The sequence below is a fragment of the Coregonus clupeaformis genome, chromosome 16 (genome assembly GCF_020615455.1).
Source record: "Coregonus clupeaformis isolate EN_2021a chromosome 16, ASM2061545v1, whole genome shotgun sequence".
In the NCBI taxonomy this organism is placed as follows: Eukaryota; Metazoa; Chordata; class Actinopteri; order Salmoniformes; family Salmonidae; genus Coregonus; species Coregonus clupeaformis.
In genome coordinates this window covers 54,789,215-54,807,423 of record NC_059207.1, presented here as the reverse complement: position 1 = coordinate 54,807,423, position 18,209 = coordinate 54,789,215, and the positions used below count along the sequence as shown (strand labels likewise).

General features: G+C 43.2%; 1 protein-coding gene across 1 annotated transcript in view; it reads left to right on the top strand.

The window, feature by feature from the left end:
* The first annotated feature begins 957 nt into the window (after positions 1-957).
* LOC121584098 (coiled-coil domain-containing protein 60-like) overlaps positions 958-18,209 on the top strand; it is a 65,903-nt gene continuing 48,651 nt past the window's right edge. The window contains exons 1-4 of the mRNA XM_041899928.1: positions 958-1,409; positions 7,203-7,280; positions 9,151-9,227; positions 17,869-18,117. Of these exons, the coding sequence (XP_041755862.1) occupies positions 1,116-1,409; positions 7,203-7,280; positions 9,151-9,227; positions 17,869-18,117 (698 nt within the window). The 5' untranslated portion in view covers positions 958-1,115. The remainder of the gene's footprint in view (positions 1,410-7,202; positions 7,281-9,150; positions 9,228-17,868; positions 18,118-18,209) is intronic.

The window sequence follows — 18,209 nt, the reverse complement described above, 5'->3', positions numbered from 1 at the left end:
GGAAGGGTTTGTGTTTCCAACAGGACATCAGTGTGTGTCCTCAGAGTTGAGTCACAGCTCAAAGAGATGCTGCCTAGCTGTTTTAGTTTGTTTTGGAGCATGAAATGCCTCCCGTGGTCTTTTGGGATGGAAATGTTCTGTGTCATCGAAAATGTTTTGGTGCGGTGTGTGTGTGTGTGTGTGTGTGTGTGTGTGTGTCTGTGTGTGTGTGTGCATGTGTGTGTGTGTGCATGCGTGTGTGTGTGCTTGTGTTGACTTGGTGTGTGTGCCGTCTGAAAAGCTCTTTTTTATTCATTTTGGCAGTTTTCAGTGCGGTTATTAGCATTCCCATCTTTTATCAGCTATGACAGAGTTGTAATTGTTTCATCTGTGAGACGCTATGCCTTAAGACACTGACACACTGTCCATTGGAGCACAACCCTGATTGAACAGATGGCTCTGTCATTCAGCGAGATGTCCCAGCATCAGTTTCTACTTGAAGGATCAGGCAAAATGTTGTTAACAGAGGTTGAATTGGGGTTTTCTGGAAGAATTGTCCCCCATGGTTGCTGTTGTTTACAATTCCCCACTGTCTTCTTCTATACAACTAATATAAACTCTAGACAGGATTGTGAATGCATGGAGGAAAGTAGTGATATGGATAATGTCTTCAAAAGGACGAGTTAGAGATTTACAGTTGTGATAGACCTACTAGGCATGTGCATGTGTTATTGTACCAACAGTAACATCCTCAAAAAGTAATTTTAAGATATAAATAATGAAATAGAACGCTATCCATATTCCCAGGAATCCCATACAAGCATGTGCATTGTTACTGTGTTTTCGAGGCGGTTGGATCTGCCCCGCCATATAAACTACCACCTTCCACTTTCTGTGTGGGCTGAGTTTCTCTGTAACCACGGGAGACAGGGTCCTACAACAAAATGCGTGTGGTTCAATGTAGACGCCGGTGCCAAAGTCTAGCTGGCTATTCTGCGTATTTTTTTTATTTTTATTTTTTTAATATCATGGCAACTTCAATTTAAAAAAACATTGAGGGCTATGATATATTTTTATAACTAGGCCTACACAATGTTTTGTTCTACAGCTTGCATGCTTTGTCTGGTGTTATTACAATGACGACTCATCGAAATGCAGCATTAGACCCGCGTCACTTCGTAATAATCAAACCGCTTCCGATTCCTAAACCGTCGGGAGAAAAGCTCCAGGCCCGGAGCAGCACGGTGTGGTCCGCCTGTCAGCCGACCAGGGAGCAGGTGTTCTGGGATAACTATCACCGGCGACAGCGCCAGCTGAGCCGGCAGGGCTACAGAGCAGCCCCCTGGAGACCGTATGAGGAGGTCGGACAACCGCTCTACCTGGAAACCAAGAGACTCATACTGGAATCACTGGGACAACCTGTGGAAGAGGTTATTGTTTCCCCCCGCCTTGTATGTGTCTGGAGATTGTGTCCAATAGAATAATAATAATTTAGGCTACTGAGTAGGCCTAGTTGACATATGTGACAGTTTATGGTAGGCCAGCCTAAATAGCCCACAAAGTATGCCTAAATATGTATTATCCTTGATAGAGGCCTACCATGTAGCCTACTACCAACACGTCCAATTACACAAGGCCATGACACTCCATCACAACATGAATTTGCATTTTTTACACAAAAATGAACACCAGTGTTATTTGTCATTATATTATAATAATGATGAGTGAAGATGAAAGTTTTTGTTATTGTTGGATAAGTCATGTATTATTAGTATTTCATGTTCCTTCCTTCTCTCTCGTGCGGGCTCTCTCTCTCGCGTTTCATGTACCCTCTTTTCCATTGAACTCGGTTGCCCTGTATGCCAGTGATATTTTCTCTCTGGCGGGCGGTGGTGTGTGTGGTGTGTGATGTGTGTGAGCACTCATTTCATGGCAGGCTGTCTATCGCCCCATTAATCAGTCCCGTCCCCTTGGACGTCTCACACGCACAAACACACACTCAGCCCCGACACGTAACACCATTTACTCTTAATGGACAGTGATCCTCTGCACTAAACAGATCAGTGACACAGAGAGTGTGTCTGTCTGTCATCACAAATCAAATATTCCCTCAGCCCTAGCTCTCATGCCTCAAAATTACGTTAAAACCCCTTCTCAATTCTGTCCCTAGCCTCCCAAAGCAAGAGGGTTCAGCTCAGTAGATGTGAAAGATGCAGACACACATTGGCCAGTTTACTTTAACCAGCCTCTGTGGGATTTCAGTAGCTATGAGATTTTCCCCTTTAATGTTATCCCAGCTTGACCTTTTGGCTATAGAGTGAATATTCCATATCCTGTTTAGATAATTAACATGGAGGCCCATCGTTTGTCTCCCTCTGTACACAGCCTCTCTCCATAGTCCCTAATAAATGCATCTGAAGTAAGACATAAGAGAGCGGGCATCATTTATATGGCGATTATACCTGTGCTTTAGGCTGGCAGCAGGGCCATCACAGCCAATCAGCAGGCTTTAAATAGCAACAGCAGTTACATGGGGTATTGGCACCTAATGCATCATGGGAGAATGTGAAATGGGTGGTTTATTCCTGTGGACATTGCATTCATCATAGCTATCGGGGTACGCTCAGTTGCTGAGGCAGCTAGGCAGTTTGCCTGGCAAGCAGAGCGGAGGAGGCAGAGTCCATACTAAAAGTGACACTAAAATGGAGAGGAGGCTTATATCCTTGAATGCTGGAAACTTGGTCCCCCCCTCTCTCTCTCTCTTTCTTTCTTTCTCTCTCGCTCTCTCTCTCTCTCTCTCTCTCTCTCTCTCTCTCTCTCTCTCTCTCTCTCTCTCTCTCTCTCTCTCTCTCTCTCTCTGTCGCTGTCTCTTTTGAGTCATCTCATTCAGGTGGTGTCAGAAGCAGTAGGAGACTACGATAATATAACGTTAATCTTACATGAGGAATTGCTATTTGTTCACTGAGTTGCATCCCTTGAATTGTGTTAGTGAAGCCTCAGTTGTGTGATCAACTGTTACAAAGGCTGTGTTGAGCAGTCATACTACACCTACCACAGGAGGCTGCTGATAGGAGGACGGCTCATAATAATGTCCGGAATGTCATGGAAACCATGTGTTTGATGTACAGTGCCCTCCGTAATTATTGGGACTGTGAAGCATTTTGTCTTCTTTTGGCTCTGTACTCCAGCACTTTGGATTTGAAATGATACAATGACTATAAGGTTAAAGTGCTGACTGTCAGCTTTAATTTGAAAAAAATGTTTCTCCCACTTTGACATTACAGAGTATTTTCTATAGATCAATGACAAAAACAATTACATTCATTTCAATCCCACTTTGTAACACAACAAAATGTGAAAACAATCCAAGGGGGGTGAATACTTCTGACACCCACTGTAGGTGACACAGGAGGTTGGTGACACCTTAATTGGGGAGGACGGGCTCGTGGTGATGGCTAGAGTGGAGTGAGTGGAATGGTATCAAATACAGTGCCCTCCGTAATTATTGGGACAGTTGCACATTATTTGATGTTTTGGCTCTGTACTCCAGCACTGTGGATTTGAAATGATACGAGGTTAAAGTGCCGACTGTCAGCTTTAATTTGAGGTTATTTTCATCCATATCGGGTGAACCGTTTAGAAATTACAGCACTTTCTGTACATATACTAATTTCTTAGGGGACACCCGACACCTGGATTGTACATTATTTGCCCATTAATCTTTTCAAAATTCTTCAAGCTCTGTCAAGGTGTTGGGGATCAAGGCTAGACAGCAATTTCTTGTTATAGTTGTTAAAGTCTTGTTATAGATTTTCAAGCAGATTCAAGTCAAAGCTGTTTCTTGGCCACTAGGAACATTCACTGTTTTCTTGGTAAGCAACTCCAGTGTAGATTTGGCCTTGTGTTGTAGGTTATTGTCCTGCTGAAAGCTGAATTCCTCTACCCATGTCTGGTGTAAAGCAGACTGAAGCAGGTTTTCCTCTAGGATTTTGCCTGTGCTTAGCTCCATCCTGTTTATTTTTATCCTGAAAAACTCCCCAGTCTTTGCCGATGTCAAGCATACACATACCATGATGCAGCCACCACCATGCTTGAAAATAAGGAGGCAGTTACTCAGTGATGTGTTGTGTTGGATTTACCCCAAACATAAGGCTTTGCATTTAGGCCAAAAAGTGTATTCATTTGCCGTGATTTTTTTCAGTATTACTTTAGTGCCTTGTTTTGGAATATTTGTATATATATATACAAGATGCAAGTTTTGGAATATTTGTATTCTTCTTTTTACTCTGTCATTTAGGTCATTATTGTGCAGTAACTACAATGTTGTTGGTCTATCCTCAGTTCTCTCTTCACAGCCATTGAACTCTGTAGCTGTTTTTAAAATCACCAATGGCCTCATTGTGACATCCCTGAGCAGTTTTCTTTCTGTTCTGCAGCTCAGTTCAGAAGGACAACTGTATATTTGTTGTGTCTGGGTGGTTTAATACATCATCCACAGCATAATTATTAACTTGACTTTGCTTAAAGATATATTCAAAGTCTGTTTTGTTATTGTTACCCATCTACCAATCACTGCCCTTCTTAATGAGGCTTTTGAAAAGCTCCCTGGTCTTTGTAGTTGATTCTGTGCTTGAAATGTAATACTTGTCTGAGGGACCTTACAGATGTTGTATGTATGGGGGACAGAGGAAAAGGTAGTCATTCAAAAATCATTTCAACCCCTATTATTTCACACAAAGCAACTGTAACTTATTATGTGATTTTTAAAGCAACATTTTACTCCTGAACTAATTTAGGCTTGCTAAACAAAAGGGGCGAATACTTTTTCAACAACTATATTTTAGTGAAAAAATTATATAAAATGTGTTGACATTTGTAGAATTCTCTTTTCACTTTGACATTATGGAGTAGTTTGTGTAGATCAATGACAAAAAATCACAACTAAATCCATTTCAATCCCACTTTGTCACACAACAAAATGTTTAAAAAATCAAAGTGGGGTGAATACTTATGATACCCACTGTATAAGTCATCTCGGGAAAAAAATAAGCAAATACCTTTCGCTATGGTTCTCAGTTTTGATATGACACATTTTTTTATTTAGATTGTGAGTATACAATTTTTTTTAAATTTAAATTGTGAGTCAGTGTTGTAGTACTCGAGTGTCTCGGTCTTGTCTCGGTGTTGGGTACATTTGTACTCGGTCTTGACTCGGTCTCGGACAGTGAGGACTCGTAATTTCTTCCCGAGACCAGCCGAGACCAGCGGAGTCAAAAACTCATAATTATCAACTTCCATTCAGTCAGCGCATAAAACCTCTTAGCCAGGCCAAATATATACACTCCTTTCTTGAAACATTAATACAGTATCTTAACAGCCTTTATATCTATTACATGCAAGTTTGCGCAGTGGCGAACCTATAGGTCAGCAACCGTAATACCAGCGCGCTCATGTAGGAGTGCACTTTTTGTAAAACACAAAGGGTAAGTGGTGTAGCTGAGGCTATACGCAGATATAACCCGTATATACCCTCTTTATTTTCAGTGGGCATTGCTTATACTCACTTCTTCATCCCAACTGATGCATATCAAAGTAGTGTAGTGGAGGGATACGATTGATCAATTATGTAGTACAATAGAGAAATCATGCACAAAGTAGCCTACACAATCGCGAAGCACGTGAAATATATTCAAATGCGCACCGCACACATAGCCTAGTTTCAGTGGAATTTCATCTGCAGGCAGCAAGAGTGTGCAGCTCTCAACTGGTTTTGTCATGGAGCAGCTCCCAGAAGAATGACATCGGTAGCCGGTAGGGTAGGAGAAGACGTTTCAACTTATGATATCTACCAGTAAATGCTAAATAAGGCAACAATGGGTATGCAAACCAGGTGTTGAAAAAGTTTAGTCCAAACTGTTGGTTAGTAGGCTATTTGTGATGTGCAATTTCCGTCGTGCACTGTTTGCATCAGGGGCGTAGACATGGATGGGGTGGACAGAGGCCCACCCACTTGGGAGCCAGGCCCTAACAGGCCCACCCAATCAGATTGATGTGGTTTAAGCATTGTTGTGGACTTAGACCATCAAAAAAAAATTTTTCTATACATTAGTTTTTTTGTGATTGTGAGAGTGAAAATCTAAAAAATCTATAGGAAAACAGGATTTTCGCTGGGCGGACCGTTTGGGAACTTTTTGGCAAAATTTGAATATACCCACTTCTCCAGGCACCACTACACCACTGCATAGGGCCGATGGAAAGGCAGCAGGCACACACAGCATGATGTTAAAGGATAAGCAGTCCATTCACTCTGACATAATTAGCCAGTAGCTCCCAATCATAAGAATACAAAACACAACCATTAAGCATTTCTCAATCGAAATGTACAACTATTACTTACCATAGCAAAAAAACATTTCCCGTTCAGCACACAAAGTAACCTGTGACCTAAAGTTTAAAGTGGAACTGACAGTGTTTTAACTACTTTGCAGACACTTCACTATTTTGAATGTCTAAAGAATCCAAATGTTGTTCTGAAATATGAACAAAGAAATACTGGACATTTTGAACTCTTATTATGGTGGTGATTTGACAAAATTACAATCACCAAAAAGACCAAGACCCCCCCCGGTCTTGGTCTTGACTTGGACTCGATTTGCTCCAGTCTTGGTCTTGAATCAGTGTCGCTTTAGGTGGTCTCGAACACAATACTGTTGTGAGTATACAAAACATTAAGGACACCTTCTCTTTCATTGACATAGACTGACCAGGTGAATTCAGGTGAAAGCTATGATCCCTTATTGATGTCACTTGTTAAATCCACTTCAATCAGTGTGTAAGGGGCAGCACAAGGGCAAGCCAGAGTCAGATCCGGGAGGGAGTGGTCTGCGACATGCCTCACTGTGATGAATGAATGACCTGTCAACTCCCCACGCTCACACCCTGCCTCTCTTCTCTCTCAGAAGTTAGCAGCAACAGGCTAGAGTTCGAACTAGCCAAACGGCTTCAGGGTCTATCAGTATCTGTGGTAGTCATGCCTTATGATTTAGTAAGAGTTAGGAGTGTCATGATTTGAGCCATCCCCTGGCACCTTTGGGGCAGTTTAAGAGGTGTCATCGACAGCTACCTATGCTATACATTGTCCTGCTATGTGAATGTTGTGATTAACAGAACACATCAGCCCATCCCTCTCTTACAGACGTTTCCCCTTGTTTATTTCAATACAGGCTTCAAAGGCTGATCCCTTACCAGAAGAGGATGTGCCTATCAGCACCACCCCATCAGATTCCCCAGGAGCAAACAAGGTGTGTGTGTGTGTGTGTGCGTGAGTGTGTGTGTGTGTGTGTGTGCGTGCCTGTGTGCGGATGTGTGCGTGTAGAGGAAACAAGGTGTGGCTGTTAATCTCTTTTTTTGTTTTTATACCCTGTTATCTTGTATATACACTTACAGTAGCCTTTACTGCATCATTTGCTATGAGTAGGCTATAGAGCATGTATATGAAATGCTGCTCGATTATGCAGAGGGATTCATTGTGTGAATATCTGTCATTTCTATGAGCGATGTAGCATTAGCACGTTAGACATTTACATTTACATTACATTTTAGTCATTTAGCAGACGCTCTTATCCAGAGCGACTTACAGGAGCAATTAGGGTTAAGTGCCTTGCTCAAGGGCACATTTACGTCATTTAGCAGACGCTCTTATCCAGAGCGACTACAAATTGGTGCATTCACCCTATAGCCAGTGGGATAACCACTTTACAATTATACTATTTTATTTATATATTTTTTTTTTGGGGGGGTAGAAGGATTACTTTATCCTATCCCAGGTGTTCCTTAAAGAGGTGGGGTTTCAAATGTCTCCGGAAGGTGGTGAGTGACTCCGCTGTCCTGGCGTCGTGAGGGAGCTTGTTCCACCATTGGGGTGCCAGAGCAGCGAACAGCTTTGACTGGGCTGAGCGGGAACTATGCTTCCGCAGAGGAAGGGGAGCCAGCAGGCCAGAGGTGGATGAACGCAATGCCCTCGCCTGGGTGTAGGGACTGATCAGAGCCTGAAGGTACGGAGGTGCCGTTCCCCTCACTGCTCCATAGGCAAGCACCATGGTCTTGTAACGGATGCGAGCTTCAACTGGAAGCCAGTGGAGTGTGCGGAGGAGGGGGGTGACGTGAGAGAACTTGGGAAGGTTGAACACCAGACGGGCTGCGGCATTCTGGATGAGTTGTAGGGGTTTAATGGCACAGGCAGGGAGCCCAGCCAGCAGCGAGTTGCAGTAATCCAGACGGGAGATGACAAGTGCCTGGATTAGGACCTGTGCCGCTTCCTGTGTAAGGCAGGGTCGTACTCTCCGAATGTTGTAGAGCATGAACCTGCAGGATCGGGTCACCGCCTTGATGTTAGCGGAGAACGACAGGGTGTTGTCCAGGGTCACGCCAAGGCTCTTCGCACTCTGGGAGGAGGACACAACGGAGTTGTCAACCGTGATGGCGAGATCATGGAACGGGCAGTCCTTCCCCGGGAGGAAGAGCAGCTCCGTCTTGCCAGGGTTCAGCTTGAGGTGGTGATCCGTCATCCATACTGATATGTCGGCCAGACATGCAGAGATGCGATTCGCCACCTGGTTATCAGAAGGGGGGAAAGGAGAAGATTAGTTGTGTATCGTCAGCGTAGCAATGATAGGAGAGGCCATGTGAGGATATGACAGAGCCAAGTGACTTGGTGTATAGGGAGAAAAGGAGAGGGCCTAGAACTGAGCCCTGGGGGACACCAGTGGTGAGAGCACGTGGTGCGGAGACAGCTTCTCGCCACGCCACTTGGTAGGAGCGACCGGTCAGGTAGGACGCAATCCAGGAGTGAGCCGCGCCGGAGATGCCCAGCTCGGAGAGGGTGGAGAGGAGGATCTGATGGTTCACTGTATCAAAGGCAGCAGACAGGTCTAGAAGGACAAGAGCAGAGGAGAGAGTTAGCAATACACTATTTACTCCTGGCCCGCTGCCTGGTCAGAGGAGGACACACACACACACACACACACACACACACACACACACACACACACTAGTCGACTCCGCTGAGGTTTTTTATGCGAAGAAGTGTTGTTCAGAGCTACAGGGTTAAAAACTGTCTACTTGTCCTTTTGTTTGTTGTTGATGTTGTTGTTTGTTTTTGTTGTTTTCTAGAGCTTGCCGTTTCGTTACCCCCAGGCTGGGAAGAGAGAGGATGCAGTATCTCTTAGGAAGCATTTGGGACATACCAGGTGAGGCTGCTGTGTGTGTGTATGTGTATATGTGTGTGTGTGTGTGTGTGTGTGTGCGCGCGCGTGCGTGTTAATTATTTTACCAGAGACTGTCTATTGACTCTGCCTAATTTAATTTCACATATTGCCATCAGCACATCTCGATACATCATATTTTCCCTAGATAAGCCATTATATCACTCTTATACAAAAATGTAATCACTCATATTTTAAAGCTCCTGAACAGTCATTCTGAAATGTACTTTTTCTCTAATGGTTATTTACCAGGAAGTTTGAAAAGACAGGCTGTGTGGGCGGGTGCTTATATTCATGAGCTCGCCTTGACTGACAGCTCTTTGAAACACCTACTGTAAGTCAAGCAACGTGGATGCAGTGAGCAGTGTTGCAGTAAAATCATCTCAAGTACATTTGGTGATACACAAAGCAACTCAAACAACATTGAAATTGCATCAAGTATCTATTTAAAAAAATATATATATACATCTCCCATTTGGCATGTCTCTTGTGATGTGTTGACTTGATAACTGCATCAGAGTTTTGAACGACCCTTCCCCCCCATTTTGTTCCATGCTGGCTGAAGACCTAGCTAGCCAGTAACTAGCTAACACCTGACACAGATGAAAGGGGAAACATACAGTGAGGGAATTAAGTATTTGATCCCCTGCTGATTTTGTACGTTTGCCCACTGACAAAGACATGATCAGTCTATAATTTTAATGGTAGGTTTATTTGAACAGTGAGAGACAGAATAACAACAAAAAAATCCAGAAGAACGCATGTAAAAAAAAATATAAATTGATTTGCATTTTAATGAGGGAAATAAGTATTTGACCCCTCTGCAAAACATGACTTAGTACTTGGTGGCAAAACCCTTGTTGGCAATCACAGAGGTCAGACGTTTCTTGTAGTTGGCCACCAGGTTTGCACACATCTCAGGAGGGATTTTGTCCCACTCCTCTTTGCAGATCTTTTCAAAGTCATTAAAGGTTTCGAGGCTGACGTTTGGCAACTCGAACCTTCGGCTCCCTCCACAGATTTTCTATGGGATTAAGGTCTGGAGACTGGCTAGGCCACTCCAAGACCTTAATGTGCTTCTTCTTGAGCCACTCCTTTGTTGCCTTGGCCGTGTGTTTTGGGTCATTGTCATGCTGGAATACCCATCCACGACCCATTTTCAATGCCCTGGCTGAGGGAAGGAGGTTCTCACCGAAGATTTGACGGTACATGGCCCCGTCCATCGTCCCTTTGATGCAGTGAAGTTGTCCTGTCCCCTTAGCAGAAAAACACCCCCAAAGCATAATGTTTCCACCTCCATGTTTGACGGTGGGGATCATAGGCAGCATTCCTCCTCCTCCAAACACGACGAGTTGAGTTGATGCCAAAGAGCTCGATTTTGGTCTCATCTGACCACAACACTTTCACCCAGTTCTCCTCTGAATCATTCAGATGTTCATTGGCAAACTTCAGACGGGCATGTATATGTGCTTTCTTGAGCAGGGGGACCTTGCGGGCGCTGCAGGATTTCAGTCCTTCACGGCGTAGTGTGTTACCAATTGTTTTCTTGGTGACTATGGTCCCAGCTGCCTTGAGATCATTGACAAGATCCTCCCGTGTAGTTCTGGGCTGATTCCTCACCGTTCTCATGATCATTGCAACTCCACGAGGTGAGATCTTGCATGGAGCCCCAGGCAGAGGGAGATTTACAGTTATTTTGTGTTTCTTCCATTTGCCAATAATCGCACCAACTGTTGTCACCTTCTCACCAAGCTGCTTGGCGATGGTCTTGTAGCCCATTCCAGCCTTGTGTAGGTCTACAATCTTGTCCCTGACATCCTTGGAGAGCTCTTTGGTCTTGGCCATGGTGGAGAGTTTGGAATCTGTTTGATTGATTACTTCTGTGGACAGGTGTCTTTTATACAGGTAACAAACTGAGATTAGGAGCACTCCCTTTAAGAGTGTGCTCCTAATCTCAGCTCGTTACCTGTATAAAAGACACCTGGGAGCCAGAAATCTTTCTGATTGAGAGGGGGTCAAATACTTATTTCCCTCATTAAAATGCAAATCAATTTATAACATTTTTGACATGCGTTTTTCTGGATTTTTTTGTTGTTATTCTGTCTCTCACTGTTCAAATAAACCTACCATTAAAATTATAGACTGATCATTTATTTGTCAATGGGCAAACGTACAAAATCAGCAGGGGATCAAATACTTTTTTCCCTCACTGTATAAGTATCTTTGCCATAGATGAATAGGGTGAACTTTTAATGATATTTGCTGACACTCTACAGTCAATTCTTGGCACCAGTAGAGTAGCTATCTAGCTATATAAACCACGCCCCTCTGCAAACACGCCTTCTCCGGTCTTAGTTTCAAAGCGGTACTTATTTAAATTAGGTAAGAGAATATCATGTTACCATTGGTGTATTAAAATGAGAGTCAAGGTGATGTCACCTTTTCCCCTTAATAATGAATCCAAATGTTTGACATGGGGGAGGGGACCAGTAACTTTATGATTAAACTTTATCAATGTAGAAGCAACAGTCATTTTTCATACTTTGATCATCATACTTTGATCTGGTTTCCTTAAAATATCATCAAATTTCATGAAAAACTTGATTTTGACTGTTCATTACCTTTAATACACGTCTCTACATTACATAGGTAAATGTCATGGTCAGGATGACAATAAATCCGCTTTCTTACATCAACAGCTGTGGCCAATGGGCTGTTTTACAAGACCACTAAAAAACAAATTAAATCATGTTTAATTCATCAAACAAACATGTAGACGATGTACAGTTGAAGTCGGATGTTTACAGACACTTAGGTTGGAGTCATTAAAACTCGTTTTTTCAACCACTCCACAAATTTCTTGTTAACAAACTATAGTTTTGGCAAGTCGGTTAGGACATCTACTTTGTGCATGACATAAGTCATTTTTCCAACAATTGTTTACAGACAGATTATTTCACTTATAATTCACTGTATTACAATTCCAGTGGGTCAGAAGTTTACATACACTAAGTTGACTGTGCCTTTAAACAGCTTGGAAAATTCCAGAAAATGATGTCATGGCTTTAGAAGCTTCTGATAGGCTAATTGACATAATTTGAGTCAATTGGAGGTGTACCTGTAAATGTATTTCAAGGCCTACATTCAAACTCAGTGCCTCTTTGCTTGACATCATGGGAAAATCAAAAGAAATCAGCCTAGACCTCAGGGGGAAAAAATGGTAGACCTCCACAAGTCTGGTTCATCCTTGGGAGCAATTTCCAAACGCCTGAAGGTACCACGTTCATCTGTACAAACAATAGTACGCAAGTATAAACACCATGGGACCACGCAGCCGCTCAGGAAGGAGACTCGTTCTGTCTCCTAGAGATGAACGTACTTTGGTGCGAAAAGTGCAAATCAATCCCAGAACAACAGCAAAGGACCTTGTGAAGATGCTGGAGGAAACAGGTACAAAAGTATCTATAGCCACAGTAAAACGAGTCCTATATCGACATAACCTGAAAGGCCGCTCAGCAAGGAAGAAGCCACTGCTCCAAAACCGCTATAAAAAAGCCAGACTACGGTTTGCAACTGCACATGGGGACAAAGATCATACTTTTTGGAGAAATGTCCTCTGGTCTGATGAAACAAAAATATAACTGTTTGGCCATAATGACCATCGTTATGTTTGGAGGAAAAAGGGGTGCTTGCAAGCCGAAGAACACCATCCCAACCGTGAAACACGGGAGTGGCAGCATCATGCTGTGGGGGTGCTTTGCTGCAGGAGGGACTGGTGCACTTCACAAAATAGATGGCATCATGAGGAAGGAAAATTATGTGGATATATTGAAGCAACATTTCAAGACATCAGTCAGGAAGTTAAAGCTTGGTCGCGAATGGGTTTTCCAAATGGACAATGACCCCAAGGATACTTCCAAAGTTGTGGCAAAATGGCTTAAGGACAACAAAGTCAAGGTATTGGAATTGCCATCACAAAGCCCTGACCTCAATCATATAGAAAATGTGTGGGCAGAACTGAAAAAGCGTGTGTGAGCAAGGAGGCCTACAAACCTGACTCAATTACACCAGCTCTGTTAGGAGGAATGGCCCAAAATTCACCCAACTTATTGTGGGAAGCTTGTGGAAGGCTACCCGAAACGTTTTGACCCAGGTTAAACAATTTAAAGGCAATGCTACCAAATACTAATTGAGTGTATGTAAACTTCTGACCCACTGGGAATGTGATGAAAGAAATAAAAGCTGAAAGAAATCATTCTCTCTACTTTTATTCTGACATATCACCTTCTTAAAATAAAGTGGTGATCCTAACTGACCTAAGACAGGGAATGTTTACAAGGATTAAATGTCAGGAATGAATGGAGTTTAAATGTATTTGGCTAAGGTGTATGTAAACTTCCGACTTCAACTGTAAATGAGGTTGGATGAAGAAGCTGCATAGGCAACCAAGTGCGTCCCAAATGGCACCCTATTCCCTATATAGTGCATAACTTTTGACCATGGCCCATAGGGGTCTGGTCAAAAGTAGTGCACTATGTAGGGAATAAATAGGGTGGCAATTGGGACGCAGCCATGGTATCTATCAAGTATCATGGGATGTGAAACAGATTTCCCCATTGAAGTGCTGATTGCTGTGTTATTTTAGAAACAGGCAGCCCTGTGATGTATGATGTAGATATCTGAAGAGATGCTTGGCGAGCCATGAGAAGATCTGATTATACATAACAAGGAAACCCAGTGGAGAATGCATACCACCAGAGATACTGATGTATTCAGTCATACCAGAGGAATAGAAGCTCTGCATATGACTACCATGATTATTAAAGAGTGTGTCCCAAATGGCACCCTTTTCCCTATGTAGTGGATTACTTTTGACCAGGTTCCATATAGGGCTCGGGTCAAAAGTAGTGTACTATGTAGGGAATAGGGTGCCATTTGGGAGGCACCCAATGTGTTTTCTGTCAACAAAAAATGGCAACGTCCTTTTCTGTGTCCTACTGTAAACGTTACTAATAACAAATATTGATGGTGACCATTTTTGTGATATGATAAGAGAATTACCTTTGCTGGTATCATATTATATTTCATTTTATGGTTTACGAAACTACATGCGGTATTTCTTCTGTATACAATACAAAAAATAGGGTATCAAGTCTTCCCAAATATAAAAAGACTGTAAAGGGGTAGGCTATTACCACTGAAGCCCCTCTCTATTTTTCGCACAGAGGGAAAACAGACACTATTCATTAGGGCTATTTCTCTTTTTCTCTCCTTCTAAAACGGTAACCTTTCCTCTCCTCAAACACCTGTATGAATTATTCAATAATCTGGGTTTTATAAGAAGCTGTCAGAAATGTCAGCCGTTTTGGGGACGCCCTTGGATGTCCTGAGAGGGTGTAGTCTGTCTGCACACCCTGTGGTGAAGCTGAGAGTTGTTATATACACACACACTCACACACACACACACACACACAGACACACACACACCAAATGCCACGTCTGGTCTGTGCCAGGTATCTGCTGCCTGCAGGACACAGTGATGAGAGAATGTGCCCGCCCCACAGCGGACAAACAATCTGTTGCATTTCAACACTACATTGAGAGGATATAATTTCAATTCCTGTCAGCTGAATTGGACATGGAATTTCTCCATAGGACTGCAATTCAATCCCTTAACTAACTTTAATGTAGGTGGAATTTACCCCAATTAACAGTTAGGACGGACCTTGTTCTGAACAGGTTCTGACTGAAGAAAAAGTGGATATTTTCACATTTCTCCCTTTTACATGTAGAGCCATTTCAGATTGGCCTTCTCTCTGTATAGAGACACAAAGCTTCAGTGCCAGATCACTGTATCACTACTTCTCAATTTGTGAACTACATGCCTTTGGTTGCCTAGCAACAGGCTAACTGCCACCCAAGAGCTCTTCAGATCTGACCTGTTGAAGAAATCAACAGAGTAACGGTGCTCATTTACCAACCGAACACTGTGAATTATTTAAACGACTGTAAAGAATTCCTTTCATACTCACGTATTGGCATATCACCTATGTTAAACACAATTTTTCAGTGTTTCTGTCACCTTTGACATAGTCTGGCTTGCCAGCGTCATAGCTAACTTTTGCGCTGTTCTTTTTAAAAATTGTTTTTTTACTTTCTGTTGGTGATTTGCAAATATCAGGTTTAGACCAAGTTTTGAGGATAGCAAAATGATATTGATTGGAAGCTCAATGCTTACAAGATGTTAAACGTACATCACTGAAATCACTGGTACACTAGACCTGATCTGAACGCTGCTTTGTGTGTATCAACAACCAGCCTTATTAGCCTTCTTTAAGATGCATTTAGCCATTGGAGTTCCAATATTCTATAGCCACAGCAATGCAACCTACACACATTATCTGCATCCCAAAAGGCACCCGACTCCCTAGTGCTCTACTTTTGACCAGGGCCCATAGGGCTCCCATAGGGAATAGAGTTCCTTTTTGGATGAAGACTAATTGATTCAGTGGTGATGCACCACAAGTGGCTCTCTGGCTTCAACACCTGAGACTTAAGGGCAATGGTAGACTCAGATACTGCCTTTGTCTAGTCAAGGGCACTTTCATACAGTAACACAAAGACAAATAGAGAGATACTTGCCCACTGTCCATACACACAACACTGTGCTGTTGCTATCAACAGTATGTGTGGAATACCATATGGCAACTGATCTGAGAATGTGTTGCTGCTGTGATGCTATGATTCACTACAGATGCTGATTGATGGATCGAAAGATGCTTTGATAAAGGCATGGCAGCATTCTGGATTAAGACATCGCACGTGGGATTTGATAGGGAGAGTCACTGATCTGGAGTGGGCTGTGGTATCACAAATAGAGCAAGCAGGGGATGCTTCAGATTTAAGCAATGTTCAGCCTGAAACGAAACAGAGCAAATTAACATTAAAGAGCTCAAACACTGATGCCCTCCATGAGTGTGTGTGTGTGTGTGTGTGTGTGTGTGTGTGCCTTGTGGGCGTGCGGGTGTGTGTGCCAGCATATATGAACAGTGATGCCGTCCGAATCTGCAGCGTTTGTCTGTTTGGCTCCACTCCTGGGGGAAGTATTGCCAGCCAGCTGCTCACTAGATGAGGAATAATGATTCAAATAGGAGAGGGCTCTAACATATACAAGCCTCTTGTTTTTTGTTGTTGTCCTATCTGACAAAAGGCTTGAAAGAGAGAACTATTCCACAGTTGGGTCTTTTTATCTCATCTGGTGTCATTTAACTGGCTGTCATTGACACAAGTACAAGATGTGTGTTCAAGATCAGTTAAAACTCCACAAGTACTCATTTTGGAAAATGTGTACTTTATTATAGCTTTAGTTTAGACCAACGCGTGACAAGCACTTACAGTAGGTGTGTACTGAGACCTATACTCCATTCTAGCAGACACTCTTATCCAGAGCAATTAGGGTTAAGTGCCTTGCTGAAGGGTGCATCAACTGATTTTTCACTTAGCCGGCTCTGGGATTCGAACCAGCAACCTTTCGGTTATCAGCCCAACGCTCTTAACCGCTAGGCTACATGCTGCCCTATGTCTTTTGGAATGACCAATGCGTGACCAGCACTTACAGTACAGTAAGCCTGTACCGTAGTATACGATTGAGACCTATACTCCATTCTAGCAGATTATTAGAAGCAATAGAATCATGCTCTTTGCCCCACTACCAAGGCTCCCTACTAATGTGTGATGATTAAGAAACTCTGAGGCGTATTACAGTTAATTCAGCCGCAAAGTCAAACCATGGCTTTGACACTTCAGTGTGTGTGCACGCGTGCTCGTGTGCCTGCATGTGTATCCGTGTGTTCGTGCATCCATGTGTGTGTGTGTGCCTGCGTATCCAAGTGTGTGTGTTTTAATTTCCACCAGTAGCATATTAATGCGAAGTAATGACGCATGCAGCCACCGGTGAAAACCAGCAGACATGGTTTGGAAAGGAAGGGAAAGGTTATGGGCTGGTGCTAAATCACTGTAATGAAACCATTAGTTTGCCACACGTCACATATTTCTCCCATAATTCTCTATTTAGGGATATCATTTCAGCCTGCTGCCGCTGTGATGATTTAGAGACTTGGTCCACTCTGATTGGTGTGATTTAGAGACCTGGTCCATTCTGATTGGTGTGATTTAAAGACCTGGTCCACTCTGATTGGTGTGATTTAGAGACCTGGTAACTCCATAATGCTGTGATCTATGACAGGGTATCTGCTGTCTGCTTAGGAATTACACAGGTGATGTACATCCTCAATTGACTGCTGTATATAGAGTCGGTCCTATTCTATTTTTGGGTTGGGTGCTATTTTCGGTCACGGTAGTACGAAGGGATTTAACATATTTGTGACTCTTTTTGTGTTTGTAACAGAAGTGGTTTCTGGGAATCTTGGTGGCATGATGAGTAAATTTGCCTGAAACCTGAAGAATTGTGTTATATGCCTGAGTTACTGCCTAGGCTTCAGGTTTTAACACAATCTTGTGACATGTAGATGACCCACTCTCAAGCCCAGTCAGTCACCTGCTGTATCGGTATGTACAGTATCCATATACTCATCTCGTGAGTGTGTGTTATACCTCTGTCCCCCAGCCGTTTGGTGTCAGCGGTCAGGCAGGGCCGGGGTTACTTCCACCTCCTCCAGAAGGAGGAGCAGGAACAGGAGGAGGCTCAGCAGAGGGAGCAGAAGAGGAGAGAGGAGTGGCAGCGTGTCCAGCCCCGACCTCCCTGCTCAGAGTCTGACTCTGACATCGACCCAGGGAGGAAGAAGGACCAGTCAGCTCGACCTTTCACCCCCATCCACCGCTCCCTGACTTCCCTTCAGGTCCCTGAGGCACCACAGTGAGTCCTCACCCTGTACTGTACATCACCTAATACAGTGATACACCTTATATTTAAAGGTGAAATATGCAGAAATCACTCTGCCATTTCCT